This window comes from Hemiscyllium ocellatum, chromosome 26 (assembly GCF_020745735.1).
Source record: "Hemiscyllium ocellatum isolate sHemOce1 chromosome 26, sHemOce1.pat.X.cur, whole genome shotgun sequence".
NCBI lineage: Eukaryota > Metazoa > Chordata > Chondrichthyes > Orectolobiformes > Hemiscylliidae > Hemiscyllium > Hemiscyllium ocellatum.
This window is the reverse complement of record NC_083426.1, coordinates 51,513,978-51,529,712: the sequence shown is the minus strand read 5'-3', so window position 1 is coordinate 51,529,712 and position 15,735 is coordinate 51,513,978. Positions and strand designations below refer to the sequence as shown.

Genomic DNA, 15,735 nt, shown 5'->3' with positions numbered 1-15,735 from the left:
CCCAGCTCACCAGGCTTCACTGACTGCTGCTTCACTGCTGACCACCATCAGGGCTCACCAGGCTTCACTGACTGCTGCTTCACTGCTGACCACCATCAGGGCTCACCGGGCTTCACTGACCGCTGCTTCACTGCTGACCACCATCCCAGCTCACCAGGCTTCACTGACCGCTGCTTCACTGCTGACCACCATCAGGGCTCACCGGGCTTCACTGACTGCTGCTTCACTGCTGACCACTATCCCAGCTCACCAGGCTTCACTGACCGCTGCTTCACTGCTGACCACCATCAGGGCTCACCAGGCTTCACTGACCGCTGCTTCACTGCTGACCACCATCAGCGCCCATCAGGCTTCACTGAATGCTGCTTCACATGGAATCCCCTATGTATAGTGTTTGTTGGAACAGGTGGAGAGCGGTCTCTGTGCCTTATATGCATGCTATTTTAGATTTTGCCTTTCCATTGCCGAATGTGTTTTCTTTGTTCACCATTTATCAAATAATGGTTGTATTTCCTGTGGTCTCAGGTATGCCTTGCATTCCGATCTACCTCAGCCTGTACACGGAACGCTTTCAAAGTGGAAGATCGATCCAAAGGCAGCTGTACAATCACTTGGACCTCAAGAATCTGGAGCAGATTATGCTGGCAACCTTTGTGGGCACTATCGCTGAACTCAGTCAGTAAAACATTATGCTTATCCCTTCCCATAGCACTGTATTAATTATAATGCCTAAAAAATATGAAATCATAAATAATGAGTTTTGATTCAGTTATAAAAGGCTTATCATTGTGCAATACTTTACAGTTTCAAATGATTATTTTGGCTTAAAAACATCATTCTGCTCTCAATAAACCTGTTCTGGTGATATACCATGGTTACAGATGTTGGTTTTGATTTGATGAGCAAAGTTTTAGGTTGTGGCCATAATTATTTATGAAAAAGCTGGGAAAATAAATAAATCTGAATATGCTCTTTGAAGCTTGTTTTAAATCAATAAGAATTAATAATTGAAAATTCTCATAATTCTATAAATCTTAGGTTAAACTTTCTTTTAAAGTTTATTTCACTATGAAAATTCTACTTAAAAGTCCCAAATATTCAGGTTTAAGACTATTTTAAACTCCTTTGTAAAATAAAAGGAGCTGCTAACCTCTAGTCAATCACATACATGCTCTGGGTTGTATGTGGATGTTTTGAGGTGTATATATCGCTTCCTGGCATCAACACATCTATAGAACAGAGGAAATTACAAGATGAAATTACAGGGATGTTTAAAATTCTCAAGGGATGAGACAGAGTCAGTAGTAAAAGACTTCTCCCGTGATAGGGGAATCTAAAGCAATGGGCAGAGATATCAGATTAATCTTTGAGAGATTTAGAATATAGAGGGAGAAGTTTGTTTCAGGCAAGGAGTTATGGGTTGTGGATTTGTACTGTAATATTTAGATAAGTCTTTTGCCTATTTAATCATGAGAATGTAACAGGGCAAATTATTTCTGGATAATTATTTGTTGGTTATCTCTCGATTGAACATTTAACCCAATTATTGCTCTGTTGTGCACTGGTGACTTTGATTACAGAACTGTCTGTGTGTCCTTGAGCAACACTATTGATCCAAATTGTAGCTAATGCTTCAAACTTGTCTGTAGCCTGATGAAGTGTTTTTTTTCCTTCATTTGTACATTTGGGGGCGATTGCTGACAAGGCCAACATTTACTGTTCATTCTCAATTGTCCTTGAGAAAGTGGTGCTGAGCCACCTTCCTGAACTGCTGTAGTCAATGAGATGAAGGGATTGCTGTGACGGAGGGAGTTCCTGGATTTTTGACCCGGCAACAGTGAAGGAAAGCAGTATAGTTCTAAGTTGGGATAGTACATGATGTTGAGGGAAACATGGTGATGAAGTTCCTGTGGAGCTGCAGCCATCATCCTTCCAAGTTGTAGAAGCCACAATTTAGAAAATACTGTTGAAGGAGGCTTGGTGAGAAACAGCAGTGTATCTTGGAACATAGAACATTACAGGCCCTTTGGCCCTTGATGTTGTGCCGAACTGTAAAACCAATATGAAATCCATCTGACCTATGGTACTCCATTTTCATCCATATGTCGATCCAATGACCACTTAAATGCTCTTAAAGTTGGTGAGTCTACTACTGTTGTAGGCAGGCCATTCCACTCTCCGATTACTCTCTTGAGTAAAGAAACTACCTCTGACATTTGTCATATATCTAGCACCCTTCAATTTACAGCTATGTCCCCTCGTGCTAGCCATCACCATCTGAGGAAAAAGGCTCTCACTGTCCAACCTGTCTAACCCTCTGATTATCTTATGTTTCAATAATATCACCTCTCAACCTTCTTCTCTCTAACAAAAACAGTCTCAAGCCCCTCAGCCTTTCCTCATAAGCCCTTCCCTCCATACTAGGCAACATCCTAGTAAATCTCCTCTGAAACCTTTCCAAAACTTCCACATCCTTCCTATAAAGAGGTGACCAGAACTGTACACAATACTCCAAGTGCAGCCGCACCAGAGTTTTGCACCAGAAGCATGAACTCTGAAACTTAATCCCTCTACTAATAAAAGTGAACACACCATATGCCTTCTTAACAGCCCCATCAACCTGGGTGGCAACTTTCAGGGATACATGTCCATGAACACTGAGATCTCTCTGTTCATCTGCACTACCAAGAATCCTACCATTAGCCCCAGGACTCTGTATTCCTGTTACTCCTTCCAAAGTGAATCACCTCATACTTTTCCACATTAAACTCCATTTGCCACCTCTCAGCCCAGCTCTGCAGCTTATCTATGTCCCTCTGTAACCTATAACATCCTTCAGCATGATTCACAACTCTATCGACCTTATTGTCATCTGCAAATTTACTAATCCATCCTTCTACACCCTCATCCAGGTCATTTATAAAAATGACAAACAGTGGCCCTAAAACAGATCCTTGCGGTAACTAAACTCCGGGATGAACATTTCCCATCAACCACCACCCTCTGTCTTCTTTCAACTCGCCAATTTCTGATCCAAACTGCTAAATAACCCTCAATCCCATGCCTCTGTATTTTCTGCAATAGCCTACTGTGGTAAACCTTATCAAACGCCTTACTAAAATCCATATACACCACATCAACCACTTTAACCTCCTCTACCTGTTTGGTCACCTTCTTAAAGAACTCAATAAGGTTTGTGAGGCATGATCTACTCTTCACAAAACTATGCTGACTATACCTCATCAACTTATTTCTCTCTAGGTGATCATAAATCCTATCTTTTATCATCTTTTCCAGCACTTTATCCACAGAACTAAGAGTCACTGGTCTATAATTACCAAAGTTGTCTGTACTCCCCTTTTTGAACAAGGGGACAACATTTGCTATCCTCCAGTCTTCTGGCACTATTCCTGTAGACAATGATGACATAAAGATCCAAGTCAAAGGCTTTGCAATGTCCTCTCTAGCTTCCCTGAGAATCCTAGGATAAATCCCATCCGGCCTAGGGGACTTATCCATTTTCACACTTTCTAGAATTGCTAACACCTCCTCCTTGTGAACCTCAATCCCATCTAGTCTAGTAGCCTGATTCACAATATTCTCCTTGACAATGTTGTCTTTTTCCTGTGTGAATACTGACAAGAAATATTCATTTAGTGCTTCCCCTATCTCCTGTGATTCCATGCACAACTTCCCACTATTATCCTTGATTGGCCCTAATCTTACTCTCATAATTCTTTTATTCCTGATATACCTATAGAAAGCCTTAGGGTTTTCCTTGATCTATCCCCCAATGACTTCTCATGTCCCCTCCTGGCTCTTCTTAGCTCTCTCTTTAGGTCATTCTGTCTAACTTATAACTCTCAAGCACCCTGAGCCTTCACATCTCATCCTAACATAAACCTTGTTCTTCCTCTTGACAAGAGATTCAATTTCTTTAGTAAACCACTTCCTCCCTGTCTTGACAGGTACATATGCATCAAGGACACGTAGTAGCTGTTCCTTGAATAAGCTGCACATTTCAATTGTGCCCATCGCCTGCAGTTTCCTTCCGCAATCTATGGATCCTAAATCTTGCCTAATCACATCATAATTGCTTTTCTCCTAGCTATAACTCTTGCCCTGCGGTATATACCTATCCCTTTCCATCACTGAAGTAAACATAACCAAGTTGTGGTTACTATCACCAAAGTGCTCCCCTATCTCCATATCTAACACCCAGCCTTGTTCATTGCCTACTACCAAATCCAATATGGCCTCACCCCGGTTGGCCTGTCTACATACTGTGTAAAAGTGAGGACTGCAGATGTTGGAGATCAGAGTCAAGATTACAGTAGTGCTGGAAAAACACAGAAGGTCAGGTAGCATCCAAGGAGCAGGAAAATCGAAGTTTTGGGCAGGAACCTGATGAAGGGTTTCTGCAGAAAAGTCGACTTTCCTGCTCCTCGGATGCTGCCTGACCTGGTTTTCCAGCACCACTCTGATGTCTTCATATTGTGTCATACTGTCTACATCCTGTAGTGATGAGATTGCAATTATGTAAGCTTTTTTGTCTTTCTGTATCCTGGATTCATTCAGAGTTGGAGCTATACTTATCTCAGGGATATGGTGTATAATCCTTCACGCTACTGAACGGTGTCTTGGAGATGATTGGAATATACCCAGTCTCCGATCTGTATTGGCAGCAAGATCCTTAGACAGTATCTTCCAAACCCACAGCCACTTCCATCTCGAAGGACAAGGGCAGCAGATATGTGGAACACCACCACCTGCAGGTTCCCTGCAAGCTGTTCACCATTCTGACTTGGAACTGCATCACTGTTCTGCAGTGTTGCTGGATCAAAATCCTGCAATTCCCTCTCTAACAGCATTGTGGCTGTACCTACAGCACATGGACTACAACTCAAAAATGCAGCTCACCACTACCTTCTCAAGGGCAACTAGGGATGGGTGATAAATGGTGGCCTAATCAATGACACCCATGTCCTATGAGAGAATAGAAAGCCACAGCCTTGATATAGCTGGTGCAGTATAGTTTCTGCTTGGTGACAAGATTCCATTACCCCTCTCCCCAGTGTTGTTGCACTAATGTCATGTGGAATTGGCTCTGACTATTCTGCTTCTATTCCATAGGTGACCTGGTCTCACAAGCAATGTATTACTTCCATCAATTTGGTGCAAAATACCATGGGAAGGGATTTCAGCTCCATTTCAAAAAGGGACCATACTCCTGGGAGCCGGAGGCGCTTCATGGGCTCTTTTACTATATGCACTGCCCTCATCTGGAATGGGAGAATCCCAACACTGAGCCACCACACATAAAACTGGGCAGTGAGAGGTGAGACAGTTAAAATTGGGACTTTTCAAAAATGCCCAAACTGATTAATTCTACAATTTGCTGAGCTGAGTCACTCTGGGAAAACACCATATTTTCCACAGGGCTTTTAGTTATTTGAACATTTCTAGTTTTGCATGTTTTAGGGAATCTGAACCACGCCAAGAAATTAGAGAATTGTAAAATCTGCTGCTCCCTCTCCTCAAAGTCCTGAAAGCATGAAACAGAGATGCAAACTCAACCACAATATAAATCTAAGTCTGACTCAAGCCAGATCTCTGCTGTTAGCTTTAGCCCCCTTCACAGCTCAAAGACTGAAACAAATACCAATAAACTAAGATTGACTTTCAGCAGCTCACTGCTTCTCTAAGTTACTTTATTGTTGTTTTGATAACAATGAGCTGTGAAAGGGAAATGATGTTTGGTTTGCACATTTATTAAATGCTCCTGAGATTAAACAGTATCATTGAACTCGATCTTTTATAGTTAAAACACCATTCAGAGATATGATAAACAATTTACATAACTGTTGAGTTCTTATTGAATGATGATTGCTGCTAGAAGTGAAAAATCTTTGAAGTTGAGTAGGATGCAAGATATGGTAACCACTGACCCTGCATGTGAAGAGAGGTGATGATCATTATCTTAGTTCATGCAGCTTAAATCACGGATGTTCAAACTGTATACTCAGCTTATAAAATTTCCCAACCGAGACGGGAAATTCCCCCCTCTTTCTATGAGAGTGGTAATAGGGTTTGGTGAGAAACCAAAAAGACAGATTTTGACAATTGATTTCATTGGCCCCAAAGGTTTTGAGAAGTGCTACACCAAGGGACATTATCAATATAGGAAGAGGTTAGCTGAACATGCTGTCTCCATCTCGTGGCTTGCACAGTTTGAAATAACTTGGGCAGAATTATTCTCTAAGATCTTCACTGTTCTCCATCTGAATGTATTGTGCAGACCTGGAGCCAGTGCAAAGAAACATACACAACATGCATGTTTGAAGGTTCGCTTTGCCATACTACCATTAGAAGGTGCTAGTCGAATGTCCATTTAATAGCTTCTGAAGAGAGGCGGAGTCCAGGTCAAATGCATATCCATGTTCTCACGGCTTGTGTTGTCTTTGTGTGCATTTCTTTCCCTTCAGACCATATGAGATTCTCCCACCGGTGGTCGAGTGGATCAGGGTATGTATTGCTCAGGCGGATCACAGATGCAGTCTCACAGTGGATGTTGGTGACCTTCGGCAGGCGGCCAGGCTTCTACTTCCAGGTGTAGACTGTGAACCCCGACAACTCCGGTGAGCAAAGCTTCATTAACTCAAACTTTGCATATAAACGGGTGAAGATAAAGATAAGCTGATCGCTATTTGAATAAAGTTTTGAGAGGTTGAATGACCCATTGCTGTTTTTATGTTAAACGCACAGAGAGAGTGGAGAACCCCACTGATACTGATCCTTGATGTAATGGAGGTACATTTGATTAAACATAATCCTATTCTCTTTGTTCCCAACTCACCAGTTGGAACAACACTCTTGATGTTGTTTAATGATTACCCAATTATCATGAAGACCTAAATTGTATCTTAAATTTCTGAAAGACATGGACATGTTAAAGTATTCTTCCCATGAGATATTTCTGGTGTGCCAGTGTTGGAAATGTGAAAGCCAATGTTGTGCAGAAAAAAGTCCCATTACTACAATGAGATAAATGATCAGGAACCACTTTTAATGATATGAATGAAAGATAAATATTGCCCAGCCACTGGGGAGAACTTGCTGCCTTTCTTCAAAAGCATCTTGCCTTCCACCTGAGAAGGAAGACGGGCTTAATTTAATGTCAGTTCTGAAAGTTGCAGCTTCTGTTGGTGTAGCATTTTGTCTGCATGGAATTGGAGTGTCTGCTTGGATTGTGTGCTCAGATCTCTGAACTGCTGCGCTGAGTGTGTTGTCAACTGAGCCACTATTGATTTGTGAAGTATTTCGGATGGGACATTGGAATAGTAATGTTACACAGATCCTGTAGAAATTCAGCCCAGTTAATGTTCAACGTTGGAGCCAAAAGGAATATATGCAGTTGACAAGAAATCTTTTCTTGTAGGAGCAGGTGTAAGCCGTTCAGCCCCATAAATCTGCTGTGCCATTCTAAATCATAGTTAATCATCTAGCTCAGTGCCGTAATTCCCATGCTATCCCCTTATCCTTTAGTGTCTTTGGCAAATAGAAATCTCAATCTCTGTCTTGAACTTAATGATTGAACTTCCACAGCCATCTGATGTTGAGAATTCCAAAGATTCACAGCTCTCTAAGTAAGAGGTTCTGACTAATCTCAGTCCTAAGTGGCCTGTGTTCCCTGATTTTGGACCTTAGAGCCAAGGAAAACAGAATTTAATCTATGTTAGAAGTTAATACATCAAAATGAATCTCACTTATTTTTGTTTGATTCTGACAGGATTAACAGCATTTTATATCCATCCCGTGGACTGGACACTAAGGAGGCAGAACTGAAACTGAGACAGAACCTGGGTTTCCAGATGTTGAACTCCGGTCGCACTGATTTGGTGAAAGCAGCTGCTGCATTGCTGGGACCAGAGGGACTCAATACTCTTAGTGAGCAGGTAGGGAAGAGGCCAGGCAGTAATATATTCCTTAGAGCAGAGGAGATTGAGAGGGAACATGATTGACGTGTAAAATTATGATGGGTATAGATAAGATAAACAAGAAGAAACTTGTCCCCTTGGTGGAAGGATTACTTAACAAGGGTCATAGATGTAAGGTAAGGGGCAGGAGGTTTACTTGAGATGTGAGGAAAATGGTTTCACCTAGAGATGGGAATCTGGAACTCACTGCCTTACTATTTTCTTAACCGAAGTGTCTGAAAACTCAGTTAGAGGCAACATTACTAGATGTCAACAAGAGTGCATCAGTTTCTAAAACAGGCAATAATTAAACAGTTGCCCGCATACTCATGATTGAAACATTTGGAAGGGATTAGATTAGCTTCCCTACAATGTGAAGAAGTATTTAAATGTGCACTCACAATGTCAAGGCATACCAGGCTATGGGCCGAATGCTAGGAAATGGGATTAAAATAGGTAGGGGTTGCTTTTGACCAGTACAGACACATTGGGTAAAAGGGCCTTGTTCTGTGCTGTAAATTTCTGATTATATGACTCTATATATAATTTTACATTGTCTGTAATATGCACCAAAGACAGATAAGCTGTTGTTAATTTATGGTTAAAACATATTAGTAGGTTGAATTGGTTTAAACTGGGACCTGCAAATACAATACTAGCTTTGATCAGCAGTGCCACTCCTTTCTGAGTAATTCAGGAAAAGTGAAGATAGGAGGCAAAGTTTGGTGAGAAAACATTGGAAAAGCATATTACTAGGAGTGGGGCCTTCATGATTATTTGATAACATAAAGACCTAAAGCAAGAAACTCAATCACTTAATTGAATTGTAAAATCTGACTAACTATGTACGGGTAACGAAATTACTATAAAATGGGGAACAAAGCTCTTGTTTAATTTTTCAGTTTTGGAGAACAGGAAATAGCAGCTAATCTGGCACTGTGGCTCAGTGGTTAGCACTGCTGCCTTATAAACTTGCATTTGATAAATTGCATATGTTTCATGGGAGCAAGAATTGAGTTAATCAACTTAGTACGGTAATGTGTTACTTAGTCTCTGCTTCTCCCTTTGTGTGAAAGTGATCTCTAAAATTTGCCTTTGAGCATGAGCCCCGTGAACTCAGAGGACAGCTTAACCTCAGAATTGGTTATTTATCGGGGATGATCAAATGCTGTTTCTTCTGTTCAGGGATTGACTCCACTGATGTATGCAGCGAGCAGTGGGGATGAGGCCATGGTTCAGGTCCTGCTAACCTCTGGAGCAGACATTGATATTCAGGTAAGATATTAGATTACTTACATTGTGGAAACAGGCCCTTCAGCCCAACAAGTCCACACCGACCCGCCGAAGCGCAACCCACCCAGACCCATTCCCGTAACACTACACGCAATTTACCATGGCCAATTCACCTAACATAGGCATTTTTGGACTGTGGGAGGAAACCGGAGCACCCAGAGGAAACCCACACAGACACGGGGAGAATGTGCAAACTCCACAATCAATCACCTGAGGCGGGAATTGAACCAGGATCTCTGGCACTGTGAGGCAGTAGTGCTAACCACTGTGCCACCGTGGTAATTGACACATTGCCTTCATATGAAAGTGTATCCAAAGAAGTCATTGCATTCACAAGAGTAATCTATGGGGTGAACGTATAACAAATCAACCCTAGTCCAAATGTGGGATATTCCTGTTAAACCTGGACCCTGACACAGTGTCACAGCAAATTATGTTTGACTATTTATACCTGATCTCCTGATGTTTAATGAAATGTGTCAGCTTTAATTTGGATGCCTCTATATAAACAATGATCCAGTGTTCAAACAGACTAAATATTGATTATTTCTACACTGACTTGCTAAGCTTGAGAAATTCCTAAACTGTCATGCTTGATTTTCAGGTGCCAGGTTATTCTCAGCAGTGCCCATCTGTCCATACAGAGACTAGACACTGGACTGCTCTCACTTTTGCAGTTGCATTTGGTCATCTGTCAATCACACAGGTACAAGAGTGTGTCAATTTTGTAGATTTAGTTGAGTAAATATTGAGTACTTCCAACTTTCCATGGATTAATGAAGGGTGATTTCAGATGTTGGAAATTGTGCCATTGTTTGAGAAATTTTGATTTACCTCAGGGGCAGGGTTTTTAGAAGGAGTTCAAGGATGTTAGGCACATCAAATTTGTTGCTCTCTTTGGGGCTAACCCATCTCCCCAGATCATTATAATTACTCTCCATTTCTCCATGTTGTCAACTATGTCTCAGTGAATCACACTGTTCTCTGAGTCTGATGTTTGTCTCTGTAAACCCCATCTTAGATACTTGATCTCATAAATTAAATTCACACTCCTGTTCAGTACTGAGGGAGTGCCATACAATTGTCAGTGATGCTTTTTGCGTAAGAATTTAAACCAAAGCTCTGATTGCCCTTTCAGGTGAATGCAAAGCATTCCGTGGCACTGTTTTGAAAAAGAGTAGTGAAGCTATGCCTATTTTTGACCTAATCTTCTTCAACTGCTCCACCAAAGACCTTCCCTCCTTCCATAAGGTCAGAAGTGAGGATGTTCACAAATTTCACTGTGCTCAGCATCATTAATGACTCCTCAGATACTGAAGCAGTCTGTCTATGTATATGTAACAAGACCTGATCTACGTTCAGGCTTGGGGTCATAGTGGGATAATTCACGATACACAATTGTCAGGCAATTACCAGCTTCAGCAAGAGAGATCTAACCAACATCCCATGACATTCAACAGCACCATTATAACAATAAACATTCTGCAACTTATCATTGACCATAAATTGAACTGGACCATTCTTCCCTTTGAGCTCGTTCTGTTATTCAGTTAGATTATAAAATCCATTTATCAGCCTTAGCTTTGTAATTTCTAGATTGATTGAACAAAATCAATCAGTTGAAAATTCAATTTGAAGCCCAGCACTCTCAACATTTGGAAGTTTCTGTTTTCCACAACCTGTGTATTTCACTTCTGAACAGCCCAACTCTAGTCTTCCTGTTATCTTAACCATTCTCACACCCTTACTGGAGAAGCACTTCACTGTCTCCATCCAATCAATCACCTTACTTTTATAAAATACCTCAACTGGACCATGCTGCATACTTGATGGAGAAGGACATAAATGGTGGGCACAGGGTGAAATCTGATGGATAGGGATATTATAGAACTAAAAAAAAGGGACTGCAGAAGAATGAGTTTCACATGGAGTAGATAAGAATGGAGGGGGCAGACTGTGAATGGAGGGAGACAGGGGCAATTTGTGATTGGAAGGATACGTAGGCAGGGTAGGAATGGAGCGATATAGAGGGCAGAGGGAACTAGAAGTTACATCATGCAGGGAGGAACCGAGGGACACGGGGACTTGATGGGACTAGAAGTAATTAAAGTGGAGAACTCTCAGGTGAGCTAAAGGCAGACAGAGAGGGTGGAATGGCCTATCTGTTTTTGCCTGTAAATATTATTTCTCTGTATGTAATTGAGTGTAATTCTATGTAAGTGATTAAGTCTACACTTGCAATATTGTCCTCTGTGTGACATTCTCTCTGTGTGCCTGTGCAGTTGCTGTTGGATGCTGAGGCCCATGTCGATGGCTGTGTTAGTGAAGGAAGTTGGTCTGAAACACCTCTACAGCTGGCAGCCGCAGCAGGTACACAATAGCTAAGGGAAGGGTCAGTGTTGGGAAGGGAATAGAGAGAGTGGATCTGACCCTTTCAGCAAGATCTGTTGCAGTGATGACAGAAGCCTTTCATTCGGTTGCCTCTGTACCTTTTACATTTGTGCTGTAGTCAGTGTATATATATTAAAGCAAGTGCCCTAATAATAGATCACAGTTTGGTAATGTGGAAAAGGTTATCTGAATTTTTACCTAAATTATAAATACATTTGATGTAAATTGGAATTGAACATCTCATCTCGGGTCATGTCAAAAAGGCTGCATCATAAAAAGGTTGCATCCTGTTATTTAGATTACTTTCTTAAGCACAATCCCTTCCTTAGATTTGTACTGACCGAGCTGGTTGAGTCCTGAAGGATGTAGCTGCAAGCCTAGATCTGAAGCAAGTGGTGAGAGGACCAATACAAGGGAATGAAACTTGCTTGACCTAGTCCTCATCAGCCTATCTATTGCAAATAGATCTGTCCACGACAGCAGTGATATAAGTGACCACCATACAGTCCACGTGCATACAAAACTCCCATCTTCAAACTGAGGGCATGTTTTGTATTTTGTGCAGGGCTACCAGTATGCTAAATAAGAAAGATTTAGAACAGATCTGACAACATAAAACTGGACATCCATGAGTCAGCTGAAACAATCTATAACCATGTGACTTGGCATATTCCCCCACCCTCCCACTGGCATCAAGCTGGACAATTGGTGGAATTTCAATGACAAGGGCAGGAGAGTATACCACCCACTATACCTAAAAACGAGATGGCAACATTTTACTCTTTTATGAAATGTGGTAACACTGGCTGGGTGAGAGGTTATTGTCCATCCCTGGTGAAACTACAATGCAAGATAACACAAACATGAAGCCATACAGTCGAAGTAGCATGTGATCGACATAGCACAGCAATTCCTCAAATAACAGATTATTTCTACGCTGTCCAGTTCAGTCACAAACAGTTGTAAATGGTAGTGAACCAGAGAAGAAGGTACACCATTATCTCCAACCTCAATGTTGGGGGAGTTCAGCACATCAGTGCAAAAGAATTGGGTGAAGCATTTGCAACAATCTTCAGCCAGAAATGCTGAGTAGATGATCCAACTCAGCATATTTGAAGTCCCAGCTTGGTGTCAGTCTTCAGTTGATTCAACTCGCTCCATGTGATATCAAGAAATGGCAGAAGACACGGGATACTGTCTTGGTCCAAACATGAATGATGAAGCAGGTTTGCAGAGGCAAAGTGAAAGCAATTGTCTTTGATGTTAAGGTTGGTTATCAAGAAGCTGCAGAAAAACTAGAGTCAATGGGAATCGAGGAAAGCTCTCCACTGGTGGTTTGGTGGTTTCAGCTTCAGTAAGATGATTTGGTGGTTTCAGCTTCAGGACAGCTCTGCAATAGTTCATCAAGCTTATCTCATAGGTCAACCAGTTTCAGCTGCTTCATTAATTATCTTCCCTGAATAATAAGGTTAGAAGTGGCAGTGTTTACTGCTGATTGCACTGCATTCAATATTATTTTCTAGTTCCTTAAATATTGAAGCAATTCATGACCATATGCAGAAAGACTCAGACAGCATTAAGGCTTCAACATTAGGCTGAACACCACAAGAGTGCTAGGCAATGTTTAAATCCAACAAGAGAGAAGCTAACCATCTGTCTGACAATTAATGGTATTATCATCACTGATATCCACACTCATCAACATTCTAGGGGTTACTATTGGTCAGAAGCCACCAATGTAAATACAGCAGCTACAAAAGCAGGTCATAGGCTGGGAATTCTACAGTGTATAACTCATCATCTGATTTCCCAAAGTTTGCCCACCATCCAAAAGGCACAAGTTAGGAGTGTGATGGAATATTCTCCACTTACCAAGAAGGGTGCAGCTCCCACAACACTCAAGGAGCGTAACATAATTAGGACAAAGCACCTCGCTTGATTGGCTCTCCATTCACCACCTTCAAATTCCCTACTTCCACCACTGATGCACAGTGGCAGCAGTGTGTATCATCTACAAAATGTACTGCAACAGCTCACCGAGGCTCCTTTGACAATACTTTCCAAAACTGTCAAAGGACAAGGGCAACATATGCATGGGAACACTATTATCTTCAAATTTCTTCCTAGTCACACATCATTATTTGGGATTGGAACCATTTTGCTGTTCCTTCAGTGGTGCTCCTCCCTAATACTGTTGGTGTCTCTACATCATATGGAATGCAGCTGTTTGAGAAGCGGACTCATTACCACCTTCTCAAGATCAACTAGGGATGAACAATAAATTCTACCCTTATCGATGATTCTCATCACATGAATGATTTTTTTAAAAAATGAGCAAACATCACATGCCCTTGTCTAGATCTCAGTGTTTAACATGCCTATACTACATACTTTGTATAAGAAGCCATTTCCAACAAAATTGTACAGGATATCTTCCCTGTATATCCCATGTTATAAGATGACCTTCCCTGTAATAGAGAGAGGCAATGGCCTAGTAGTATTATCACTGAACTGTTAATCCAGAGGCCAGGTAATAATCTGGGGATCCATGCACAAATTCCACCATGATAAAAAACAAAATCTGGAATTAAAAGTTGATGGCCACAAATCCATTGCTGATTGTTGGAAAAACCAATCTGGTTTACTAATGTCCTTTAGGGAAAGGAACTGCCATCCTTACCTGGTCTGGCCTACATGTAACTCCAGCTCCATGGCAATACAGTTGACTCTTACTCTCTAGGTAGTTAGGAGTGGGCAATAAATATTGTAGGAGAAAGTGAGGACTGCAGATGCTGGAGATCAGAGCTGAAAATGTGTTGCTGGAAAAGCGCAGCAGGTCAGGCAGCATCCAAGGAGCAGGAGAATTGACGTTTCAATTCTTGAAAAAGGGTTCATGCCTGAAACGTCGATTCTCCTGCTCTTTGGATGCTGCCTGACCTGCTGCGCTTTTCCTGCAACATATTTTCGGCAATAAATATTGGCCTGGCCAGTGATGCCATTGACCTGTGAATGAGTATTTTAATATAAACTAAGGTATGAAATGCCATTTTCTCTATTAAACATAGATTCTAAACTATCTCTTCACCATACCTATAGATAATATCCTCCTTTGCTGAGGAATGCCCCCCTCTCTTGTACTCCTCTATCTACTGTGCCCTTCTTATTCTCACTCTGTTGTTTACAGGTCACCTAGATCTGGTCAGTTTGCTATTGGCGAAAGGAGCTGATCTCCTGGCTGGATCCACTGGTAAAAATGGAGTTACTGCATCTCTGCAAGGGATTACTAACCCCTTCAGTCAGGCTGCAGCCCATGGACGCAGGTGAGATATGAGAATAGGCTCATTTCTTCTACTAGGTGAGAGTAACATAAGCTGTTGTATTAGAGAACCTGTATTTGGGGTGTGGTAGTTTATAGAATTTTCCTTAGCCTGTGATTGCTGCAGGGTAGGGTGGGTGTTGCAGTTAAGAACAATATACTATGATCAGAATGAGAAGGACAGTGCCATAACTGAGTGTTTTATAGTGAGGGTGTGGTGTGATAAAGAGAGATATAGCTATAGCTGGGAAACCTTTTAATGAGGGACTGGAAGTACTTGTGAGTAGTTTGCCCTGGGTGCTGATCATTTCCAGTCAAAGATACATTGTCTTTCACTGATTAAAGTGCAGTGTTGTATTTAGTTATATGGAATCATAGAATCATACAACATGGAAATATATATTTTGTACTTTTCTGCTAACACACTCTGTTCTACATTGTTGCTCAGGAATGTGTTACAGAAGCTTCTGTCACAGCCAGACACCCAAAAAAGTGACATTATGTCCTTGGAGGACATCCTTGCTGAAGGGGCAGAGATCAGCAACCAGCAGGCTCTGAAATCTGGGGTAAATCGCAGCAGTAAAGCTCAGAGGAAAGCTCTGCGTGATGCCCTGAATCAGAGTGCTGAACATAATTACCTTGACATCACCATTGAGTTACACAACCATGGTGAGTACAGTACTTCATCACATGCTAACACAGTAAACTCTCTTTAAACTCTCACAACAGATCTCTTCTTATCGTGCACTCTCTCTTTAG

General features: G+C 41.5%; 1 protein-coding gene across 1 annotated transcript in view; it reads left to right on the top strand.

Annotated features, from left to right (window-relative positions):
• LOC132828470 (ankyrin repeat and BTB/POZ domain-containing protein 3-like) overlaps positions 1-15,735 on the top strand; it is a 43,615-nt gene that overhangs the window by 17,383 nt on the left and 10,497 nt on the right. Inside the window, exons 2-10 of the mRNA XM_060845630.1 lie at positions 526-675; positions 5,134-5,338; positions 6,486-6,638; positions 7,790-7,955; positions 9,162-9,251; positions 9,874-9,975; positions 11,552-11,639; positions 14,845-14,980; positions 15,425-15,645. Of these exons, the coding sequence (XP_060701613.1) occupies positions 526-675; positions 5,134-5,338; positions 6,486-6,638; positions 7,790-7,955; positions 9,162-9,251; positions 9,874-9,975; positions 11,552-11,639; positions 14,845-14,980; positions 15,425-15,645 (1,311 nt within the window). The remainder of the gene's footprint in view (positions 1-525; positions 676-5,133; positions 5,339-6,485; positions 6,639-7,789; positions 7,956-9,161; positions 9,252-9,873; positions 9,976-11,551; positions 11,640-14,844; positions 14,981-15,424; positions 15,646-15,735) is intronic.